Below are 25948 nucleotides of genomic sequence, written 5' to 3'. Positions count from 1 at the left end.
ACAAACTCATACTGAGCCCTCCGATCACTTGATGGTAAGCAATCGGCGCCGCCCATGGACACCCGCAAAATTAGAGGAATAAAAAGTGCGTTACCACCTTTTGTGGATAAGAATATAAAGATTGGAGAATTTGAGGATCGGGGATGGTAAACTTTGTCTACGAATTTGTAGTTTCTTTTTTTAATTTCTGTAGGAATAAAACATGAAATCTTTTCCTAATGTTCCCCTATTGTAAGAAGTATTGATAGATAGAAATGATAGCTTACCTTATGCCTACGATCATGCTTGCTGAAGGGATGACGCCGCCGCGTGTCTGCTGCGCTCGATGAGGAGTTGTCCTGAGCTGATGATGGGTATTCTCCTGATAATATCTATGTAGCAAGAGACAGAAAAAATATTTAAGTTCATAGTTCATTTCTTAAATGGTTTAACTCTTTATTGTGTAAGAAATTAGACATAACAATTTTGGCTAAAAAACAACATGGCGTCTGACGCCTAATAATGCCATTGTCTCGAACAGGTAGAATTTTGGTTGCATTCTATTAATATTATAATAGTTATTATTGCAAATATAGGTAAAAACGTCGTGGAACGCAATATTTTTTTCATCATTATCATTATCTGCCATAAGACGTCCATTGCTAAACATAGGCCTCCCCCAAAGACTTCCAGATAGGCAGGGGGAAACATTTTTTACATCCTCAAAAATGCCAATGGAAAATAAAAGTTCGTAAGTTGTACGATAAAACGGTATAAAAACTAGACACTTGTAAAATTTATAGATTCAATTATGATTGATTTTAATGTTTAAGATTTTGTTTGTTTTTTCAACTACATACAACAATATTTTACAAACTGAATAAGTATCACGTCTAAAAGCATGGTTAGTTAGATGTGTTTACCTTATGCGTGGGTTCGTGGTGTGGCGGCGGGGGCAAAGGCCTAGGCCTCCGGGACTCTCCGTCCGAACTGCCTTCACTGGACTCGCTCGCAGCTATACATAATGACACCCAAATGTAATTGTGCACGTTTTTTAATAACATTTTTTTTTAATGTTAAGCCTTTGACATATCGATTATTACATTACATGGTGCGATTTATTCCCGAAGAAGGGGCAAGCAAGTTCCAACAAAGGATTTCATGAAAAACCCAATTTCTGAATCTTTTTGGAGCACACAGCAATACTTTCATTGGTTAAACGTAAGTTTAATGTATGTACAGTGTACAAAGGGTTTAGTACGAGTTTATTTTATGTTTAACGAGAATGCGTTCGGCGCTCTGGTTGGTTGGTTCATTCGCACCGGCCAATCAGAGCGCCTCTTTTTGTTTTCATTCAACGTAAAGCAAACTCGTACTAAGGGTACAGAATACAATAGTATTAGTTTACCTTTATCCTCCTGCGTCCTGGCCCTGTACCCAGTGGGCAGCTCGGGCGGTCCCACGAACATTCCCAGCTTGGGCACGCGGGGACTCTGCACCGCTACCAAGTTACCTAACGATCTGTACGAGAAAATAATAATAATATGATAAAAATACATTGTGATTATGATAGTATTATATACATATGTGTAGTAAAAATGCATTATGAACTTAATTATATTATTTGGGACAATAGAAAGTAAATCTATAAAAAGAATTTGTACAGTCACTAGAATAGAACATGTAGCAACGTTTATTCCTGCAATTTGACTATTATTTAAATAATAAAATAACTGGGCAACTGTCCAGTTTAATGTGCAGTCATCAATTAGCTGCTGTGTAACGTAATCTATCGGTTCGCTCTCGCACGAAGCCACTCTTTGTGTGATTCACAAATTGTTTTTTCAGGGCTGAATGACATGTTCATTTGTATGTTTGTAAACGCACCCACGACTCAGGAGCAAATTCCTAGTGTGGAACAATTTTTATTTTAAGTCTTTGACTGACAACAAAAGTCTTTTGAAGGCAAATCCTCGGCGGTCACAATGGCATTTAATGTGTTAATTAAATACATAGAAAACACATAGATAGAAAACACATAGATAGAAAACACATAGATAGAAAACACATTGTGTCTCGCGTAGATCTGCGTTCCGACAGACAACGGGTTAAGGAATTTCGGAAGGTATTCACATTCTTCAAAATGACAATAATATGTTGACAAAATCAAATAACATCATTGCAAAATATAGTCAGTAGTAGTAATACAAAAACGTACCGTTTCTTATAGTGCCTAGGCGCATGGTGCGCGTTATGCCGGCGCCGTACATGCGCCCGGCTGGCGCCCGCACTACCGCCGCCCGACCCGGAGCTCGAACCCGAACTGTCCGTCTCGGAGAATGCTGGTGAAGCGCCAAAATAATGTTGTTACAAAACACTTTTATGTCATGTGCAAGGAAACAATATAAAACAGTGTCTAAAAACAGTATCAGATATGTCTTTTTATTGATTGAAAATAATAAAGAACTATTTATATCAGGCAAACGTTTAGTGGTAATGGTCCACGTCACACGTGAGTTACTCCTTAAAAAATGCCGAATATTTTATAATACATATATAATTAATATCATTCATTTGTACGATGTCAAAGAACTCTACCCTTGATACGAGTCTGCTTTACGTTTAAAGAAAACAAAACGAGAGCGCGTACGTCGCTCTGATTGGTCGGCATGAATGAACCAACTAATCAGAGCTCCGAACGCTCTCTCGTTTCGATCTTGTAAAACAAACTTGCACTAAGCCCTTAGTATAAGAGTGAGTAGATTTGAACATTAATTTCTTCTTTAATAAACCGGTTTATTGCCATCCATAGACGGTGCACTAGTTATGTTAAAGTTACGCTTTATTATAAACTCACAAGGCTGGTGTAGCGGAGTCTTGTCGTGCCTCCGATGTCTCCGTAACCGCATCATCGACGGCGCCTCCATGTACTCGTTCGTTTCTTTTATCTGTGACAATATTGGTACAGTTAAATCATTGTACAACTAAGTAATGACAACAACACCATACAAACAGATCCGTCTCTCTCACTCTCACTCTCTTTCTCTTTCTCACTCTCTTTCTCACTCTCACTCTCTTTCTCACTCTCACTCTCTTTCTCACTCTCTTTCTCACTCTCACTCTCTTTCTCACTTTTACTCTCACTCTCTTTCTCTTTCTCTCTCACTCTCTTTCTCTATTTTTCTCTCTCACTCTCTTTCTCTTTCCCACTCTCACTATCTTTCCCACTCTCTCTTACTCTTTCTCACTCTCTTTCTCTTTCTCACTCTCTTTCTCTTATACTTATTTTGTGCCTACAATAGAATTAAATACAAAAGCAAACACAAACCTGTGCATACTGTGCATCCAGTTCGGTCTCGGAGCTGACTCCGGACGGATGGTGGTGGTGGCCACCTTGCTGGCCACTGGAGTGGGTCCAACCGGTACGCTGCGTCTAACAACAAACATATCTGTTAGTTTACGAAACATTAAGTCATGGTAAAGAGCTCCGGTGAGGCTCGAAACTAGTCGAGCGTCCTATAGTCTGTTTTTTAATCTCGTAGACTAAACTGGCATTACGAGTGTTGTCAATTTATTGCAATTCTTAAATAGTGATGTGGCACAACCGATACTTAGCGTAAATAAAATCGTAAAACCGGTATCGTAGGTACAACACTGCATAAGAGAGCTGGCAATATTATTTGTAAATTTGACATTTGCATGTGTCAATTTAGTCTACGAGATTAAAAAACAGACTTTAGTAAATACGTGTATAAGTCATAGACATAAATAAACATGGTTAATATCCCGTCTCAAGTTCTAATGATAAAAATATGTTATCTGATTCTATAGCTGTTATTGAACGGTACTAAATTATCTTATACTGATTTTTAACTTGACTTCAAAAAAAGGAGAAGGTTATTAATTCGTCTGCAAGTTTTTTTTAGTATGTTCTAAAAAAATTTTATGTAACTATTGTTGTATATTATTGGAAATTATGAATTTATTGATACCTATGCGAAAAGAAAAAAAGAACTTCGAAAAATCACAAACCCTCTACTTTTCACTTTAAAAACCACTCCCAAGCATCAAAAAGTAATGTAAACATAACACAATACCTTTCTATCGGATCTGGAGTGAGCGGGAGGTCCGATCGTGATGTGCTGTAGCGCATCGCTTACCATCGTGTAGTTGTTCATGTCCAACTTGCCTGGTTGCTAGCGGTTTAAGAAAAGTATAAATTATTAACCTTATATTACGTAATATTTTGCAAAATACTAGTCATCGTAGTAAAATCTAATGAATTCATGTTTAATTGCTCTGAATTGGATATATGTAAGTTACAAGTAAATAGTAAAACTAAGACTTTCTTCTGTGGCGTGGGTGCCTTTACAAACATATCATACCCAGACACAAAACAACAATTTGTCGATCACACAAAGAGTTGTTCCGTGCGGGAATCGAACCCGCTACACGTTGCACGGCAGCCAATTGCCCAGCCACCACGCCAACCGTGCAGTTCACATGTCAAAACGAATTACATTAACCTTTTTAGAGCATAGCAAACAGATGCCTGATGTTAAGCAATCGACGCCGCCCATGGACACACGAAACCCCAAAGCATTTAGAAGTGCTTTACCTATCTTTTAGGGAGGGGGAGGCGGTTTGGCCTTTTATATCCTCTAAATATAAAAATAAATCGTGTTTTCCTTCCTGAGGCTAGACTTAAAAACGCGGTTTTACATTTGTTGGAAAGATCTCAGGCTCCGTCAGGTTTATAGCAAAGAAAATTTTAAGAGAAAAGCAGGAAAACTAGGAAAATCATTGGCGAAACGGAGTTCGCCCGGTTTGCTAGTATCCTCTAAAAGCTTACCTTCAACGTCTGCGAATGCCGTACCCTGGGCGGCGGCTGGTGAGGTCGAGTGCGTCCCGTCGTGAAGGCTCTATGTCCATAGCTAGCTGGCTGCCATAGACCGCCACCGTCTGCAGTCATTGATGAAAACTTTAATATTACACCTTATAGTAGGTAACTTAAGGTATATTATCCATTACCAGTATAGGTGTATAATGTTGTTGTTATATTAAGTACCTTATTACCTTTTGTTTAAGGTGTCAAATCGTATATCGTCGTATATTGACTGTGTAGGTTTATAACGATATTTTAAATTATTATTTACAACTAAATCACGAGTTCAAATGTCCGGTATTTTGTTACTTAAACGAACAAAGGATTTAAAATAGAAATATCTATTTTAACAATAGGTTTTACAATATATCAGACTTATACTTAAATATAATAAAATCAAAATAAATAACCACATGCATCATTTTAATTCTACTATTTAAAATAATTGAAATATGACAGTCCAGTTACTTAGCATGTAGGTTAAAAATAAAGACAGATTCAGTAGAGATACAGTAAATAATACTACATTGTGTGCTTAGTAATGAAGCCATATCTTTTCTAAACATTGGTGGGTTCTATACTGCACAGTAAGCGTGGTGGCTAGGCAACTGGCTGCCGTGCAACGTGTCGTGAGTTCGATTCCCGCACGGGACAACTCTTTGAGTGGTTTACAGATTAATCTCCCGAATCTGGGCATCATGAGCATATGAACTTGTATGTTTGTAATCCCACTCACGAAACAAGAGAAAATCATAAACTAAGGAAACGTTTCTTTTTTTAAATAAAAATAAAAAGACAACCAATGGTTATCTTCTCTGTACTGAATGAATCTTTATTTACTTACCTATATACTAAATAAACTTGGCTGATCATAGTTACTAATTATGAATTTACAATTACAATCTATTTATAAAAACAATAAACGTCACAAAATAAGATAAAACTATAATAAAATGTGTTTATTACAAAAAATGTACTAAAAATCTATTTACAAAATAAATTAATACAAATTTTATGAAAATAATACCATGCAAAATAAATAATAACGCATTCCTTATAATACTGCTGCACTCAGACATTTAATGATTACTTAAAATACGCGTCCACAGGCCCGCATCGTACGCATCGCACGCAACGGATTTTACTTTGTCCTGTATAGAAACTCATACAACTGCGTCCACTGATCCGCATCGTACGGACCGCATCATCAGCAATGCCTACATGCGATGCGTGCTGATGACGTCATACGGAATGCGTACGATGCGGACCTGTGGACGCATACCTTTTAACTATTCCTTAGTAACGATTTTGTTCTGAAAACATTGCTAAGGACTGGTGTAAGTAACCATTAAATAACTCTGAGTATGCCAGAATATACTTAAACGTGTGGTTGATTTTAATACATTTTTTTTTTTGTGTCCGACCAGACGTATTTCCTGATAGTAAGCAATCGCTGCCGCCCATGGACACCCAAAACACCAGATGCGTTACAAGTGCGTTGCCGGCCTTTTGGGAGTTACGAATTTAAGGGTTGTTGGATAAGTAATACTTTGCCCGAATTCGCTATCGAACCTGCGATTCTTAGCTCGGCAATCACATTTGCTACGACTCGACTAACGTAAGTCAATGTTAGAAATATTAAAATCAACCACAACAAACTAAAAATATCCCTATAAAAACAAAACAATAATTATAAAAAATCTACATCTAATTCTACACACAAAATAATACCGTCCGCAGTACAGAATAAGGTCTAAAATCGTGTGTCATGCAATCACCTGACTCATGGGTGCTGAGGGAATCCTCCGAACAGTTGAGGTCCGCTGCGTTATAACATTATACTTTTTATTTATATATTCGTAAAATTAATATTGTACGCTGGCAACACTTACGATAAGATGATAGGGCAACACTTGAAAATTTAGAAATAGATGATTATTTTATTTTGAAGTTAATTGTATATATAAATATTCTGTTCCATAAAATCAAAATACCATTAAACTATTAATACCAAAAGAATGTAACATCACCAGTCAAGCTTTCAAAAACAGCATTAACATTTTTGATATAACTGGCAATATAGTTTTACCGAATTGAACAATTGAATAAAGGTAATTTAAATCGAGTCACTTCGAGATCACTCTTTATGGCTACACCAGTTTTATTACAAAACCAATTTGAACTTTAAAACCAAAGACATAGATAACAAATTTCCAAGTGTTGCCCTACCAACACAATATTATAAGTTTAATAATTATAAGTACTACAATACAAATATAGGAAGTGATATTGAATATAACTCACGTGATAAGTCTGCGTGCATCCTGTGGTCTGGTGGGGCCGGCTCTGGGGGCGTGCTGGGTGGGGGGTATACGCTGAAACCTGAAAAGAAAACCAATAATATCTTTAAGCCTCTTCTCATATGCAGAAGGAATTAGCATAGATTCTCCACGCTTGTATTTTAAATTATTAGTCCTTTTTTATCTCCTGTAACCTCACTCACACAACGCAAACGTTGTTTCACGTCGGTTTTCTGTGAGGCCGTGGTGTCACTCCGGTCAAGCACATTTAGGTACATTCGTGCCGAAGCATGGCTCTGCCATAATTTATACGTTTCCTCGCTTAATGTTTAACTTCATCGGCATTGGTGTATTAATTATCTTACGGCTGTTTTACCCCAATCACCCCCAAACCACCTCATAGCTAAAAGTTAATTAGCGTTAGGTAGCACTTAAAATAGTCTTGTGAATTCAAGAATGTGGTTAAGTGTCACCTATCCTAGCGCCCACGCTAGGATAGGAAACTCCCAAGTTTTAAGGGCCTAAATTGCCTGAAAATATCACGATATGAACAATAATTGCCTACCTTTCAGGAATCCTCTATTCTTGGAGTTGTTGAGTGTGTCGCTGTACTCCGAGTCGATGTCTGCGCGGGAGTCGGGCCCGATGAGCAGGTCCAACGAGTTTGTCAGCTTGTGCTCACGCCTGGGGATATAAATATGTCTTAGAATTATTGTTTAAATTAAATATATGTCTACTTTCTTAGTAGAGATAGGGTTAAGGTAAAGCATCTTTAATTAAAGCATAAAGTCATAAAACAAGGCGTTCATATTATAAATAGTGAAAAATAGACGAAGAGAGTTTACGTTTAACAATTATAATAAGCAATCAGCGTGATCCAGGGATACCCGCTATAAGAGAAGAGTTAAAAGTACGTTAACCGGCCCTTTATGTTAAAAAAAATCCGTTTATTTTCAAGTCACAAAACTCATAGTGTTAGTAACAATATTTCTTAATCCTATGTGAGTGAAACCTAAAAAAAAGAAAAACACACACAATAAAATCATTACACTATGAATATATTCGAATCACCGCCACACGTCTACCACCGAGGTGGACAACTTGCGGCAGCGATTCACATATAAACAAACCAGTCTGCTAGCTTTAGGGATTATTGATTTAAAGATGGGGAGAGGAGCGATTATACGTTATTATTATAGCTATTATAATAATATGCTTGACCTTCTGGCATTAAGTGATATGTTATAGTAAGTAACGTACATGTGGTTGAGATGGTAGGAGTGGTTCCGGGGCGGCGGCGCGGGGCGCGCGGCGGCGACGTCGGGCAGGTTGTGCGGCGCCTCCATGCGGAAGGCGCGCTCGATCTCGCCCTTACGCTCCCACACCTCCTTGAAGAACGGCGTGTAGAACGCCGCTGGGGAAACAGACATATACCACTTATTATTAAACGGTGTTAAGTAGAAGATTAATTACGTGGTCGCAGATAATTAGATTAGTTTCCACTTAAGTAGATCAACAGATTAGGTTCTATGGCAGTAACGTTATTTGGTCAATACAAATAAAACATGGCAAATACTGAGTTTGGTCTTAAAAAGAATCGAGTGGCTTCTTTTCTAAAAAGCGTTACCCGTCACTCTGAATTTCTCCTGTATCGTGTGTACGTTTACAAACATACAAGTTCATAAGACACCCAGACCCGAAACAACAATTTGTGGATCACACAAAAAATTGCTCCGTGCGAGAATCGAACTCGCTACACGGCAGCCAATTTCCCAGATACCGCACCAACCGTGCAGTCACTTTACACCACTTACATTTTTTTTTTTAAACGTTGTCCCACACTAGGATTTTCTCCTGTGTCGTGGGTGCGTTTACAAACATACAAGTTCACACACATGACACCCAGACCCGAAACAACATTTTAACACTAATATTTGAACCTTTGTCATCACATCAACTACATCCAGAATATCACTCACATTTGTTTTCAGCACTAGAAGTATAAGTAGTGAAGTGGGCAGCCAGTCTGTCTGCCGTGGCATTTCCTTCGGTGATGAGTGCGTGACCCAAGTCCGTGCCGAAGAAAGTACTGGCAGAACCGCCTCCGTCCGTCACCGCCACCATTTGTATGGGCAGGTTCGGTATGTTCATTGAGAAGGCGCTGTAAAAGAAAATATTGGGTTAAACAAATATCTTTAGAACACGACCTATAGTTTGAAAGTCCTTTAAAAAAAAATGCTTTACTTCTAAATGAAAAGCGACGTGAAACAACGCTTGCGTTGTGTGAGTGAGGTTACCGGAGGTTACCGGAGGCCCAATTCCCTCCTTCCCAATCTTCCCAATCCTCGATTCCCCAATAACCCTTAAATTCCTAACCCAAAAGGACAGTAACACACTTGTAAAGATTCTGGTATTTCAAGTGTCCAAGGGCGGTGGCGATTGTTTACCATCAGGTGATCCACAAAAAAAATATGCTTACGAATCTTTAACAGGAAACATTATCGTCTTGTTTAACACATTGAACGCCGTGGTGGTCACCGGTGACCAACGTTAGCGGAGGATTTGCCTTCAACAGTTTTCTATTGGCAGTCAAAGATAAACTACACTAGGTTTCCGCACTGCATACCTCAATGTTTTGTCGAAATATTTGTTCTTAGAAATCCGGCAATGAGATGTCTGTATGGTAAGACGTCGATGAATACAAGTAATCAAGAATTGGTTAGCTTCGCATTGTTCTTTTAGATTTAATTTTGATATTCAAAACAAACATTTCCTTTCCACTAATTCCTATTGTGTGTAATTTGTAAATATTCCGCCTTTGTATTATAATAGACAACAAAAGGTATTTTGTATTATTATAGACTACGGATACAAATACAAATATTTTATATCCTTAGTGAATTTAGATGATTCCTAAAATTTACACTGAATTAATTGTAAATACACACACACACACAACGTCACGCCTTTTATCCCCGAAGGGGTAGGCAGAGGTGCACATTACGGCACGTAATGCCGCTATACAATGTACACCCACTTTTCATCATTTGTGTTTTATGTCCCATGTAATAGGGGGTGAGCCTGTTGCCATATACTGGGCACAATTCCAGACTCCGTGCTACTACTGAGAAATTTCCAGTAATATTTAACAAAATCCCAGTAATAATTTGCCCGACCCGGGAATCGAACCCGAAATCCCTTGTCCGGCAGTCGAATTTGCGATCACTCGACCAACGAGGCAGTCTTTTTTTCAAGGGGGGAAAAGCTTCCAATGACATCTCTCGCATTGGACGAGACGGCCTTGTCAGATTCTTACTGACTAAAAACCACCCCATTCCTACTCCTGTTTTTCAAGCCGGAGCCCCGGTAAACCCGCTAGATAGTCCGCAGCTCCGGATACACTGCTAGCCTAGAGTAGGCCTCGCGACGTTGCTGCGTCTGCGCACGCTGCTAATGATGAAGATTCCCTCTGTGACTCGAAACTAGTAGAGCTTTTCTCCATTAATTTACGTGATTAAACCGTGATTTTTTTGTTAATTTAGTATGTCTCACGATAGTTATTATAAAAATGAACACTGCAATGTTATTATATTCGACTTACTTCAAAGTAGCCAAGCTAGCCTTCCTCTTGGCCGAATAGATGAGGATGAAGCCGTGGATCAACTCCTCTCTGAACTGACTCGCTCCATGGAAACTTGATATGATGACCTGCAAAGTATATAAAGACGTTAGAAATAGATAGAATAGAAACCTATGAGTAGTACATACCTATTAAAGCATAGTGCAATAGACAGTGGGATCTAAAGGCAATCTAATCAACATCACCAATAGGGATAATGATGGGGTATTAAAATTTAAAAAAAAGTCTATTTAGTCTGACGTATATCAAATCATATTAGGATCTGACGTCAACTATCTATCTATCGATTCTATTCAATTTCGAAGCCTTAATTTACGACGGTTTCAGGTGCCTTGTGGAGGCTTCCGTCGCCTGAGGGTTGCTTTGGTTTCGTCGACCGAAAGACAAAAAAGAACCTGTTTGTATCAGTATCATAAACACGACAGACCTCGACTTTCCGCTTGGAGTCCCCGAGGAAGGTCTCGATGACGATGGAGCGGTCCCCGGTGAGGAAGCAGGCGCGGTGCAGCAGGAGCGGGCTCAGCACGCGCTCCGGGGAGTACGGGTCGTCGCAGAACATGCATACCATTATCCTGGGAAAGATAGTATTTCACATCATCACATAATTTTCGTAAGACATGTTGAGTTCTGTTGCCCACAATTTCGTTCGGAAAAAAATCAGTTCAAAATCAGTCCAGTCATTTCAAAGATTAGCCAGAACAAACAGACAAACAGACACACAAAATTGTAATAATGCGATTTGGGTGTATGTATCGTTTGTACATCCTACATTCATATGCATGTAGTAAAATGTCCATTTTGCCAAACACTTCAATCTTATTGATTAGTCTAGATTACTCTAGATCTAGACTAGATTACTGAACCCTATCTAAGTTTTTAAACTGACATGGTCACTAGTAACATCATTAGAACTCAAAACGGGATATTTACCATGTATTTTAGTTTGTAGCCCACTCACCTGATATCAGAATCGAAGCACACAATGACATCTCTGTAGAGATGCGCGTAGCTCGCCTTCTCCCTGTTGGCACGGACTAACTCTTGCACGGCGTCCGAGGTAAGCGCTTCAGTTCCTAGCTCGTTCACTGACGCTTCCATGTAGGAACAGTGAAGGCTGGAAGGAAATTGGTCTATTAGCATAATCTATAATATAAAAATAAAAGTCCGGTTTTCCTTCCTGACGCTATAAGGCCGCGTTTCTACTGACGCGGAGCTGGGCGGAAAGGAGCTTAGCGGTGCATGAATTGACCAATCACTATGCTCGAAATCTCCGCTCCGTTTCAATGGAAACAGCATGATTACTACTACAATAGTAACTTCAGAACGCACGAACCGATTTCCACGGTTTTGCATTCGTTGGAAAGGTGTCTATTGGTGGCGAAACGGAGTTCGCCGTGTTTGCTAGTATTATGTAAATAAACTTGGAATTATTAACTTCGTTTCGATTAAAAATGCATGTATTAATTTATTATTTATACTGCTTATGTTTAATGTTTAAAAGTACCCTTAACCGACGAACATGCATAAAAAGACTGATGACTATTGATAAAGCCAAAAGAGGTATGTCACATTTCGTAGCAATTGGCGTTCTATCTCTGCCTACTCCCATGGGAGACATGTGTAAGGTTATATTTGTGTGTATTGCTTAGGTTTTACTTGAGGTAAAGGCTTTTTCATCAAAAGTCATAGTACCCTTGCAAAATTAAATATAATGTAGATGTGAACGAGATTGATAACAAATATCTTATAATACTAACTTGTCAGCCAGATTCTGCCCTTCTTCTTGCAGCCTGGTCAACTCCTTCTTGTCCAGACCCTCGTCTTGAACGAACATCACCACTAAAGGCAAACCCTGGAACAAAGACATTTTGTAAAAACGTTTGTTTGTGTGTTTGTAAATTTATTCACAGTATTATTATCTATCTATCTATGCTGGGGCCACACTAATGGAATATGCCATTTGATTATGGCGATAATTGATGTTTATACGAACATTTAAAGTTCATAATCGTTCATTTGTTTTCAAAATCAATGGCATATGCCATTAGTGTGGCCCCACATCATACTGTAGTTGATAACTAGTGAAATGGAATACTTTCATTGATATATCAAAAACTACACTTTTCTATTTGATGACAAATTATGACTTAAAGATTAGAAAATTTTACAATCAGGTATATCGTCCAATCAATAAATGAAAGTACGATATTTTGTTTGTTTTGGAAATGTCGAAAGTATATGATTCAATATGAAATAATATTTTTGATTACCTGGAACGGTAACTTGTCTTCTTGTTCTAAGCTAGAAAGCAGCGTCTTCTCAGCACATCCTCGGATGTACTCAAACGATTCTTGATCTTGGTATACGCAGAAATATCCTGTGAACAACAAATAAATCAGTTATGCTCTTAGGTCACGTCTTTAGTGATATATCAGTGAATTTATATATTTTATATTCCACATTCTAACTTCAACCCACCTCAAACATTATTTTCTCACTCTTTAAACCTCACCTAGACTTCTATAAATAATGCAAGACTAAAATCTGCCAAATCAGTCCAGCCGTTCTCGAGTTTTAGCGACACTGTTTAAAGAACAGCAATTATTTTTTAATATTTCATATTAGCTGACCCAGTGAGCTTCGTACCGCCTCAAAATGGATTTGTTTTTAGGTCAACAATGACACATTTGTTGCATGTCATGTCAAAATCAAACAAATCTGTAATCCAAGAAAGTTTCTTAGACTAACATCATCTAGCCTGAGTCATCTACGACTTAAGAAAGTCTTAAATCATTTTGGGAACTATTAAAGAAATAGGGATCATGGTACCTAATGTTCCCACACATTCCCATCTTCCCAATCCCCGATTCCCCAACAACCCTTATATTCCTAATTCCCAAAAGGCTAGCAACGCACTTGTAACGCCTCTGGTGTTTCAAGTGTGGCGGCATTTGCTTACCATCAGGTACGTCTGCTAGTTTACGTTACGTATTCCATAAAAAATAAAAACAACCAAAGAAATCAAGTACATGATCTCACCATTAGGAGCGAAGTCATCAATACAAGTGGTCTCCGCGCTGAAGTCGTCGGTCCGCACGCGTTGCTCGACGCGCCAGCTGTGGCCCGCGACGTTGACGCGTCGCTCGGCGTCGCAGCCCGCCAGCAGACGCTTGCCGAACTCGCCCGCTATGCCTTCCACCTGGTACAACATGGTTAATATTAAAACTTTACATAACTAGCAACAGTTACCCGCGACTTCGTCCGCGTACAAAAATGACTTGTGGCAGAGTTTCGAACTTCGACTTTTGAATTTTTGAATTCTCTGCCTGAACCTTTCCATCGAATGTAAAACCGTGGAAATAGGTTCATGCGTTCTGGAGTTATAGCGTCAGGAAGGAAAACCCGACTTATTTTTATATTATACTAGCAAACCCGGCGAACTCCGTTTCGCCTCCAATGATTTACCCTGTTTTTCTGCTGTTCCCTTGAATTTTTCCCGAATTTTCTTTGCTATAAACACCACGGAGCCCGAGACCTTTCCAACGAATGTAAAATCGTGGAAATCAGTTGTTGCGTTCTGGAGTTATAGCGTCAGGAAGGAAAACCCGACTTATTTTTATATTATAGATAGATAATATAATATTATGCGGAAAGAATATAAAGAAAACTTAAGATAATTTAATATAAAAAAAATATAGAAAAACTCAACAAAGGCTAACTTTAGTTAAAAAGTCTATTGTCAATCTAATACAGTTTTGCCGTAATCAGGAAAAAGGACGAGTATTTCGTCTATTTTGTTAGGCCATATAAGCCATGATTAATTTAATTTCTCATATATTCATTCGTGTTTATAAACATGAATTTCATAGAAAAATACCAATAAATCTTATTCCTAATACATAAATTACTTTTCGTGATATAATTAAACTACTTACGCCAAGTATAATCACGTTGATCTGGTTGGAGTCAGTAGTCAGCGCCCAGGGCGCGGCCGGCGGGCCCGCGTGGCACTGAGACTCGCCCGTCGATGTCAGAGACCTATGGATAGGAATACGTTTCATTGTACATTTACTTATTTATCTAATGTAAATTTGAATACAGGTGAAATTCCCTGTCCATGAAGTCCAAGTACGAAGAGGACATACCATCATAATGTAATTGTGTGACTTCGTCCAAACAACGGCACTACTCAATGACAGACTTCAGACAGACAGACAGATACAAAATCAGCGCTCAGAAAGTAGCACATAAAAATGTGGACAATTGGCAACGGTTTTTGTAGTATGCAAAATAGAGAGTGGCGTGGTTTGTACGTTCGCGCTCCCAGTAAAGTGACACGCATTACGTTGAAGGGAAATGCAGTTATGTGCACCTCCTCTATGCATTAGCTTCATGTTTCTGTAATATGTTTATTGGGTGTTTACGCACATGATCAAGGATCGTGGTCAATTTGGTACCATAAAGTTATTGCATATCTCACATGAAAAGCCGCTGAATAAGTTACATATATATACATGTAATAAAGAAATATTCACCTGAAGTATAACATCAGTGATCAATTATAGGCGTGATCGTCCCAGTAACACCTCATGCAGGTCTCGTCGAGGTTATTTGACAATGAAATCAAGTGTCAAAGACTCACCCGACTCTAGTATTGAGTATGACGGGCAGCGTGGCGTCGAGACAGTTGGCCCCGGCGGGGCAGTGCTCCCGCATGGGGCAGTGCACGAACCCCAGGTGCTGGAACAACATCAACTTGCGGTCCTGCTCCATGCGGTCCAACATCTTGTACCTGTACGGGACATAAATAGTTGTATTGTTAATTGTGTTTTAGGAATTGATTGCAGAAATACAAAATAACAATCTGATGTGTGACGCAAAGTCATGTGGTGTTAATGTTAATGTCAATGTTAATCATAGATAAGAACTTTCTTACCTGGAAACTACTTGACGAGTTGTCTGACTACTTTCAAGCTACACTAAGGATTCACAAAGCGAAACATAATGAGTATTTAATATGTTTCACGACTTGAGAGGACACGTTGCGTTGTTCTACATTTGTTCACGAAATTTATTCTTTAGTTTTAACATAAAGACGCTAAATTGTGTCGTCGTCGCAGTTCCTGAATAAGGGTTAGACATTAAGAAATGAAACTAGTGAGTCATTTTCTGCATCGCAATAAGTTCACGAATAAGGATATAACATCTTGGGCAGAAAGCCCGCCAGGCTTATGATGGTCAGAATCACAATTATTAGGGAAAACCTTTTGAATCCTACTAATTGCCCCGAGGCCACTGAAAGAAGCTACGTGAATATCATATTAGTAGAATTTCACCTGAAATCGTCCTGTAGTACATCAGTGATCTCCTTGATGTCTTCCTGCGTGATCGTCCCAGTTGGAGATATGCTCTTGAAGTGATAGAACAGGTCGGCGTGCTCTAGTAGCAGTTCCTATAACAAACAGACACTATGAAAGGGATAATTTTTTCACGTTGGAAAGCTATGCTTAGGCACGAACAAGTTGGTTGGCCCCTAGTGATACCACGGCCTCACAGAATACCGACTAGAAATGACGCTTGCGTTGTATTTCGCCTTTAACCCGTCGTATGCTGAGCACTGATCAGCCGAGACAAATGTGTATTCGTTGTCTTATATACCTCAGACGAAGGCCAGATGACAAACACAGTATAGTATAAGCAAAAACGAGCTGTTGGCATCACCTGTTTAATGCAATCGCCGCCGCCCATGGACACCCGAAACACCAGAGGCTGTTACAAGTGCGTTACCGCTCCTTTGGTAGTTAGGTATTTAAGGTTTGTGGGACGCGGAGGAAAATTAGGAAGGGTGGTAGTTAGGCCAATTGTAACACTTCTGATGTTGCTAATGTCCATAGGTAGCGCCGATTGCTTACCATCAGATCCATCTGCTCGTTTACCATGTACCATAAGAAAGCGTCAATTACCTGGAAGTTATCCTTAGCCCGCCGCTGTATCTGCCTCTGATGCTGGTCGTAGACCCTCTGCTGCTGGTCCTCAGCGAGTGCCTCGTAACACTCGCGCCCCATCAGTAGCACGCGGACCTCCGACAACTGCTTGCCAGGAGTCACGTAGCCTGTCTCTTCTAGAAGACGCTTGAATTGTTGGCACCATCTGAGAGAGAGGGAAGTTTTCATTTTATACAAAAATTAAGTAATACAGTTACCCAATGACTATAACAGCGTTCAAGGTTTTAAATACTGAGTTAAGATTTGTTTCAAAGATCGTAGTATGATCTAAAAATGTGTTATTCACGAATAATTATTATTTTTCAACAGACGTAGTAGGTATCTATCACACTAAACTCTAAATTAGTTGTATTAGTCTATAGAAAAGAGAGTTTATTTACTGTAATCACACTTGCATATCCACTCAACTATTATCTAAGACAACTATTATCTATGAACGATGAATGAAGTCTTTAATCCTTATAAGTAAATATTAAATGTTTCATTAGGTATGTATATCACTATTCCGGAGTATATGCTACAGTAAAAAACGTTGGTTATTTGGAAACTCACTCATAGTTCCGATGTTCCTCCTGCGCTTCATGCAGGAACGTCTTGAAGACGGCCGCTGCCTCATTCGACTCCAGGATCTCGTAAGGAATCTTCTGCGATTGTCCCAAAGTCTGTTAAGAAGATAAAGTAATATTAAATCAATTGATTATGTGATTATTCATTTAAAGTATTCTAAATAGAAAAAAAATTATATGAGACGAGAAACTCCTTATAATTAAGTTCTATGTAATACCTGTTTTATTAATATTCTCTTTTATCTTATGAGTGCATATTATGTTGCAGTATGCACTTCAGTTGAGTCACCCAGGGTTATTATACCAACTATGCCCAAAAGTGGATGTTATATCGTACATTCACTGCATATCTTTACTGTTTTTATTTTTTGGCGTAGCGGAAATCATCCAATTACTTCTCCCGCCTAGGGTGAGAGTCAGACTCTTACTGACTAAAAACCACCCCGTTCCTTCTGAGGTTCTTCGAACCCGGAGCCCCAATAACCCGCTAGATAGTCTGCAGCTCCGGATATCTCTACGCCTTACGGGGAGTAAATAGCGACACTATCAGATGGTAGTCTAGTACACTTACCTCTTTCTTTGAAATTTAAAGTTACGGCAAACTTGCTAGAGAATATTCCTCACCTGGTATCTAGCTCGCTCACCAACCCGTAGCGTGGTATCAATAGCGAGTGGACTGTCCAGCTCAGAGCCAGACTCGGAGCCGGAGTCCTGGTGCCGACCCTCGCTGAAGTACACGGAGAAGTCGCGGTGACTGCGCAGCTGACGGACTACCATCGGCCAGTCGCTACAAACATAAATAAAATTGTTAGAATTTTCATTTTTAAACTCATAAGACTCCACTGCTGCACTATGGACATGGACCTCATCTGCAAAGAAGGGTACGCCATTTTTCTAAGGCCTCAGAAAAAAAAATTGCGCCGAGATATCATCCGATGACTTCTCCCGCCTTGGGCGAGGCGAGAGGGAGTGTCAGACTCTTACTGACTAAAAACCACCCCGTTTCTACTCCTGCTTTTCGAGTTGGAGCCCCGGTAAATGGTCTCAATGCTTGGCAAGCAGATTGGATATCGCAGTTCTAAGAGTCAAGTGTTTATTAAAGAACGTTGTTACCCGGTCTCTGTTAAATATGATCAAATCTTCGATAGCCGTCATTACACAGCTAGATAATTTGCAAGACGTACAAAGGCCCTAAAATGTTTTTATATTCATAATTAATAGGTAAAAATATTACGCCAGCATTCGTTAATCTTTTAATTCTAAAATAATTTCATTGCAATATAATGGACATGAACTTCTGAATACTCACTTCTCCTGCAAGTCTTCAGTGGGTAGCTGCATTCTAGACAGTACTTGTGGAAGCTTGGCTAGTTGCTTGCGGAGTTTCTTGGCTGAGCGCTCCTCCTTCAGTCTTCGAATGTGACGACGGAACACGACCTAAAAGAAAATAGGTATAATAGGTGTCAAAAAAGTGTTAACTTGTAAACAGCTGCCGACAGCAGAATCCTTTCGCTGATATGATGGTAATTATGATACACAAATCAACAACTATCATTAGAACAAGCATTTTTTCCGTGGCTATAAACTTCAGTTTTATGAAAAAAATATTATCATGTATGACTGTAACAATATTTCAAATTAATATCTAAGAAGCACTTACTTGTGTCCCATCGTTTCCAAACTGCTGGACAAACTTGACCCACTCCGGGTAGTGACACAATCTCTTGCTAGCTGCCGACCACATCTCCCTGTGAACAAGATTAATATTAAAACAGATTGAAAGAAATAGTCGTTGGTCGGAACCACGGCTGTCAAAAAGACGTCTTAAAGTCGCACAAAGTATTATTAGGGTTTTCTATTTCATAATTCTCAGTATTAACACGACGGAATCTTGGGCTTGGCACACAATACTTATGGCATAAACAGATGAGAAATATTAATGGAAATACGTAGTAGCACAATTTGCATTGTCACTTTTCGTTTTACTTAACAAAGCTTGTAAAAAAGCCATAAACAAATGTTCCAAAGAACTCAACCTTATCATAAACACATTAAAGTTTCATATAACATTGGCAATAACTTACTTATGATCTTGCACATGCATCCTAATGAGCTGGGTGAAGGCTTCGGTGACAAAGTCTAGCGTCTCTCTTCTTATTCGTAAAGCCTCTGCGTAGTTCGCCACCTGTGGAGATACCAAAACTTATTAATTGATTATAAAGTCAATTGATGAAATAGGTATAATAAGTTGATACAAAATAATTTTCATATATAACTGTTGAAAAATCGCCTCACCGATGTATCTAATTCAAATAACGCGAGTAGAGCAAAAATTATTTGAAACTTTAAAATAACATCAGCCGATAAATGTCCAACGTAACGATTACGATCGTAACTTCTTCTTCGACGTAACTTAGACCCAAACTTTTAGACCAATGAAAAACTAATATATGCTTTGTTCTGGACTCTAATTGGTTATATGTATAATGTGGGCCAAAGTTACCCCCTAAGGTCAAAGAAACCCAATCTTACCGATATTATTTTCGTAGAAAGTAGCTGTGCCTATCTAGAGTTTGTAACGTTTCACAAACTCTTCAAATTAATTTCTAAGAAATCATCATATGATGTTTCACAAACTCTGGATGTAAGACTTACTTCTAAGACTTAGGTATAAGACCTACCTTAATCCTAGCCTTAGACTTGTCAATCATCTGAGCAAGCAGGAAGAACGCATGGTCCACGTTCACATTATCGTGGCTGGATGTCTCCACGATGGGGATGCTGCCTTTAAACTCCTTGCGCTGCACCAGCCTCTCAGCCTCCCTGACTCCCTGCTCGCACGCCTCATCATTCTTCGATGTCACCAGAACCACTGGTTTCTTGAGCTTTAGAATGTTCTGGAGTATTGCTGCCAGGACTTCGTTCTGTAAGTAATTGTATTATTGAACATCTTATAGTTAATCGAGTTACCCATGGCATGGAGTCCTCTGCAAGACTATAAACCGTCTCTACAAAGGGGGATTTGTTATAATCTCTATACTTGGCAAGCGGGTTGAATATCGCATTTTAAAGGAATTAGGTTTGCCTAAGAGAGCTGCTACTTAGTCTTTGTTAAAAATATGTAGTCCTTTAGTTGACTGGGTAGTGACAAAAGTAATCTACTCTATGGCTACATGGCTTAGGGTGCTTTTCCACCAGGGATGTACGATGATACGTTACTGTGGATGCGCTTGGCTTCTACCAATCATATTCATTGATACACATGGCTTACCACTGGTGAAAACGAACTCAACTATGTTTTTTTATATCGAAAGATGCGTGCTTTGGATGGCTTCCCTACTATCAATACATCGCATACTCGAACAGCGCATCTTCCTCGCACAGCTTAGTATCAGTGGAAACGGTCACATACTTTCACAGCTTAGCTATTACATCTTCATAACATACCTCTCACCTCTGGTAGAAAAGCACCCTGATCCTTTTATTACTAAGTATTTAAGTTCCAAATCTCACCTGCTTCTCCCAAGTCCGTCCAGGCACGAGACTGACATCATAGACACACAGGAAACCGTCCACAGACAGTTTCCCATCAGGCATCAGTCTCTGATCATACTCCTTCTCAATCCCCAACTGGTTCTTACACACGTACATCAGTTTTTCAGCAGACTGAAGCTTTGTGGCGACGCATCTCTTTACGTACGTCTCAGTTTTGCCGACTGAAAGAAAATTGTGGTTTAAATAATGCCTTGATGGTTGAATGAACTTAAGTTGTAGTGAGTGCCCCGACTGCATTAATGATGATATCGGTTGTATTTCTCGAATTGGACCAAGTAGTTATTACAATGCAAGAAATTATAAATTTTTAAACTGACATGGGCACTAGTAAGCTACAAACATAAAATATGTAGTGGATCACTACAATATCATTAGAACTTAAAACGGGATATTTATCATGTTTGGAGTTTTTGAGAGTTTTCGATATTTCGGCACTGTTGCAAGCGCCATGATCACGGATGAATGTGAACGGTAAATATCCCGTTTTAAGTTCTAATGATATGCAAGAAATTGTTAGCAATAATTTCGGGTTCAATCAAAACTGAAGACTTGGTGTTACATAAGTACATAATAGGTATGTGCCATTTTGCCCGAAATACGTCATTGAACCCCTGGTATTAATGTAAATCCACACGACACAATAATGTTTTCTATTGAGTCTCATATACCGGCGGACAAGAGGTTAAAGGTAAGCGTCCACAGGCCCGCATCGTACGCATTCCGTATGACGTCATCAGTACGCATTGCTGATGATGCGGATCAGTGGACGCAGTTGTATGAGTTTCTATACAAGACGATGTGTGATGCATACGCGTGGACGCGTACCTTTATAATAATAAATAACCTTTATTGTACACCTTTAAATAAATGAAGCTTAGGTTAACATCCATAAAATGATAGTGCACAAAGGCGGCTTTATAGTCATTTTTAGGATCGTTAAACTCAAATCTCACCTTTAAACGGCTGAAAACAAGCATCGTCCACAAACTCGGTCTGCTCGACGATCTCGAACCTGTACTCCTGGTCATCATTCTCCTTGGAGACGCTGCCCCAGTACAGAAAGTGGTCGTTGTTCACCACGCGCCCGCTGAAGTCCGACTGCAAGAGAGAAGAGATATAAAGGGTTATTTTGGGAACAAGCTAAGCTTATGAGGTGTCTTAGGTGGGTGTCATTTTTATTAGTAATTGGAGTCCTTTTTTGAGGTTTTAAATCATCCAAAGTAATACCCGCCTTGGTTGAGGCTAGAGGGAGTGTCAGACTCTTAATTAGGAAGTAATCCTGATTTTCTAGTCCGCAACTCCGGGTCGGGTCATTAGAATATTTGCAAAGAAGTTTTGTAATTTGGTGTTACATTGTCTTTGCTTGCCCTAATGCGAGACACGCGTGACGTAGATTTTTTAAAGGACTTTCTAAATATCAATTTCTGTATTTTAACCACAGCTGAAAGAGAGACTGCAAGGCTTACTCGTATAGGTATTGCTAGTCTTTATAAAGAAAAACAATATGTTTCCAAAGGTGGTGTTGTAAATATGTTAGTAATAGACTTACTCCTAACGACAATAAGATATTTAAATGTACCTGACATACAGTTTATATTTGTATAAACTCTATGTCATATTATATACATGACTATATTGTTTATTTATCACGAGACTCATATGATATAATGAATACAAAAACATTGCATCCCACAGTCTACTCCCTTAGAATAAAAACAAGCGCAAACAACTAAAAAAACGATACAGAGACTCTACTATACTCTTTGGACGTAGACGTATATTTATAAAGCGTGTTTTTTTTTAAATTATCCGATTGACTGGTCACGTGTCATCGTGCATTGGAGTGTCAAATTTCTACTTGAGGGTCGAAGTACCCCACAATGATGTAAAAGTTAATATTTATGAAGAAACTGATATATGTTTGGTGTTATAATTATGTTGTTTTTTATATGTTAGCTGGTAATGTTTAGTATAGTATCTTATCGACACGCCTTTTATCCCCTAAGGGTAAGGCAGAGGGGCACAATATGGCACGAAATACACATTTCCAAACTCCGTGCTACTACTGAGAATTTTTTACCGAAAAAGTCCAGCAATACTTCGCCCGACCCGGGAATCGATCTCGAGACCCCTTGTCCTGCAGTCGCACTAGCAACCACTCGGCCAACGAGACAGTAATGTTTAGTATCCTCTTAATGATACGTGCAAACATGTTTTAAATTTGTCACCATTATAAAACTCTCAAAAGGGTTAATGATTGGTATTATTTGGTACAAGAATAGTTGTCTTCAGGAATCAAAACTACGATACTTTATACAGATTCATAACAAATCTGGTGAAAAGCAGGTGTAAACTCTGCCCATCCCTTTGGTTCTTATAGTATGGCGTATCCATCCATGCACACTTTATCCTATACAGACATGCATGGCTTAATAACTACGATTTTTGCAAACATCACGACAAATTCCTTTCAAAAACACACTAACATAACAATCAACAATATTATCATATCCACCGATTCAATTACCTTTTAAAATCCTATTAGTCTTAGTTATTTAGTCCTAAGGCCTTGTGCGATGACGCAATGAGATAATGACTAGTTATTTACCTGACTCAACACGCAGATGTGATCAACGTTGTAATCATCGGCGTGTGTACGGACGAATCTGTTGCAGAGGCAAGACTTGCCGACTCCGAGCTGCCCTTTCTCCTTCTCAGTACCTGGGGAAGATGGGAAAATTAATAACTATATAGGTAACATCAACAGTCTGTGATCGACAGTCCACTGCTGGACATAGGCCTCTCCAATGGCACAACACTGAGCTCGATCTTCAGCTTTTTTTTTATGGGACATGTCGGTAGTCGATCAGACGGATTACCTGATGGTAAGCAATTACCGCCGCCTATAGGCACTTGAAACACCAGAGGCGTTACAAGTGCGTTGCCGGCTTTTTGGGGGTTAGGAATTTAAGGGTTGTTGTTCGGGAATCGGGGATTGGGAAGATTGGGAAGGAGGAATTGGGCCTCCGGTAACCTCACTCACACAACGAAACACAACGCAAGCGTTGTTACAATGTAACTCTTTTACAGGTCAATCTATTAAATAACTAGATGAGGCCGGCATTTCCTATCGGACTACTCTGTGAAGAAATGCCGAAACAAACTCAGAGGTCATAGTAATGATATACAACATCAACTCAATAAGTATATAACATCAACAGTCCGTGATCGACAGTCCACTGCAGGACATAGGCCTCTCCAATGGCACGCCATTGAGCCTCGATCTTCAGCTCTACGCATGCAACCACTACCGGCCACCTTGCGGATATCGTCCACTGCTTGGGTATTGCGAGGGTTTGCCAATATAAAAGCTTCAAGCCTATCATAGAATGCTGGTGCTCAATTTCTGTTAATGTGTACTTCCTTAGCAGACTTAATTACAACGGGAAGAGTAGGGATGGCAAACTGGTGACAAATGTAAATCTATTCTACCATCAACATTGTAATGATGCCTAGACTTAATAAATTATTTTTTTATGTATCAATTATGGCACTAAACAAATTGTTAAATATTGAATGTGTACTATTTTGTATGTCCCTAAGGGCAATACATGTAATATAGACACTGATTTAGACAATAACATCTGGTATGCTTTCTGTATGTATAACACATGTTTATTTTATGCAAATAAATTATCTTTATCTTTGTCTAGTTAATAATATTAGGGCAAAAATAGCATAGAGCGCCCTCCAGTTGGTAAATTGCCGATAGTTATGAGCAAAGAGCTAATTCTAGTGGCATGTTATTAGAAAGCCCTATGAATGAACGATGTCAACTACATAGTGGGCGGATATGTTGACAATTCACAGTTTCTTAGCGAAAGTCGCGCTTACAAGCACTCGGCTTACCGAGGTAAACATTACCAAGTTTTTTGTCCCACATAATGACTGACCCTAGAATGTCAAGACCTTACGCAAGTAATGACATTTTACTTATTTACCACGTAACAGTATTTAATGCTAATAAATATTACAATGAGTCAATTAACCTACAAAAACATCAACGTCATCCCGTGCCCTTATTCGATTTCTAGTATGGTCATTTCTTTAGATAAAACTGAATTAAGGATAAATTAATATTCAACAGTAGTTTATGATACTTAGATAGTTCTTTATTTTAAAGGTAACTATATAAGCCAGTAACCGAGCAGACGGATCATCTGATGGCAAGAATGTGCAAAACGCTCATGGACACCCGAAAAATCAGAGACGTTAGAAGTACGTTGCCGGCCTTTTCGGAGATAGTAATTTAAGGGTTGTTGGATGATAGATTGGTAAGGATGATAGTTGGACCTCCGAGCTCCGGTAACCTCAACTCACACAACGAAACACACGCAAGGGTTGTTTCACGTAGGTTTTTTGTAAGGCCGTGGTATAACTCCGGTCGAGCAGCCCATTCGTGCCGAAGCATGGCTCTCCGACACTTATTTATAGTTCATTATAGTTATTATTTTCATTTGGATGGCCTTTTCTCAACTAATAAGGTAGAATCCTACGTCACTAATTCACGGAATGTAGTGACTTCTACATGAAGGAATAAAGAACGATCGCAATAGTTTTACCCGGGTCTTTTCAAGGTCAGAGTGAATAGGTAGTTTCTAAGTCTGTGTGCTCCATCTTCGGCCACATCTTCGCTTCACCGTCCTGGCAGTAAGCGGGTTGGTGGCCAAACGCAGACTTGTCAACGTTAAAAAAAAAGTTCAACCACTAGGTTCGGGATCCCCCCGAACCTAGTTACTATGTTCGCTAACAAACTTCTAAGTCCAAACCTCCACTATATTATCACAGTTATATAAACATGTTTATAAACGTTAACGCGTTACATCGTGATTGTATTGACTTTTAAAACACGATGCAACCATCATCCGTATGACAAAATGTTATCAACTTTCTCCCAACGAAACAAACAATCTAACACCTACGCTTGATAATATAATATAACAGGAAGTATTCTAGAG

At 39.1% G+C, this 25948-nt stretch overlaps 1 protein-coding gene across 8 annotated transcripts in view; it reads right to left on the bottom strand.

The window, feature by feature from the left end:
• LOC118280628 (rho GTPase-activating protein 190) overlaps positions 1-25948 on the bottom strand; it is a 44129-nt gene that overhangs the window by 9182 nt on the left and 8999 nt on the right. For 6 of the 8 annotated variants that reach the window (XM_050699378.1, XM_050699380.1, XM_050699379.1 and 3 more), the window contains exons 3-34: positions 23539-23651; positions 21884-22028; positions 20889-21091; positions 20057-20299; positions 19460-19560; positions 19036-19123; positions 18685-18812; positions 18000-18162; positions 17362-17471; positions 16768-16954; positions 16141-16256; positions 15447-15596; positions 14740-14842; positions 13844-14003; positions 13075-13181; positions 12562-12656; positions 11763-11918; positions 11232-11376; positions 10766-10872; positions 9144-9325; positions 8425-8578; positions 7730-7848; positions 7169-7246; positions 6643-6687; positions 4832-4941; positions 4077-4175; positions 3308-3412; positions 2837-2927; positions 2198-2321; positions 1388-1500; positions 903-994; positions 267-371 (exon numbers count right to left, since the gene is read on the bottom strand). In XM_050699378.1, the coding sequence (XP_050555335.1) occupies positions 267-371; positions 903-994; positions 1388-1500; positions 2198-2321; positions 2837-2927; positions 3308-3412; positions 4077-4175; positions 4832-4941; positions 6643-6687; positions 7169-7246; positions 7730-7848; positions 8425-8578; positions 9144-9325; positions 10766-10872; positions 11232-11376; positions 11763-11918; positions 12562-12656; positions 13075-13181; positions 13844-14003; positions 14740-14842; positions 15447-15596; positions 16141-16256; positions 16768-16954; positions 17362-17471; positions 18000-18162; positions 18685-18812; positions 19036-19123; positions 19460-19560; positions 20057-20299; positions 20889-21091; positions 21884-22028; positions 23539-23651 (4037 nt within the window). The remainder of the gene's footprint in view (positions 1-266; positions 372-902; positions 995-1387; positions 1501-2197; positions 2322-2836; positions 2928-3307; positions 3413-4076; positions 4176-4831; positions 4942-6642; positions 6688-7168; positions 7247-7729; positions 7849-8424; positions 8579-9143; positions 9326-10765; positions 10873-11231; positions 11377-11762; positions 11919-12561; positions 12657-13074; positions 13182-13843; positions 14004-14739; positions 14843-15446; positions 15597-16140; positions 16257-16767; positions 16955-17361; positions 17472-17999; positions 18163-18684; positions 18813-19035; positions 19124-19459; positions 19561-20056; positions 20300-20888; positions 21092-21883; positions 22029-23538; positions 23652-25948) is intronic. The other 2 variants (XM_050699383.1, XM_050699384.1) reach the window with 1 other exon arrangement.

Source organism: Spodoptera frugiperda, chromosome 16 (assembly GCF_023101765.2).
Source record: "Spodoptera frugiperda isolate SF20-4 chromosome 16, AGI-APGP_CSIRO_Sfru_2.0, whole genome shotgun sequence".
Classification (NCBI taxonomy): domain Eukaryota; kingdom Metazoa; phylum Arthropoda; class Insecta; order Lepidoptera; family Noctuidae; genus Spodoptera; species Spodoptera frugiperda.
This window is presented reverse-complemented; position numbering and strand designations above follow the sequence as displayed.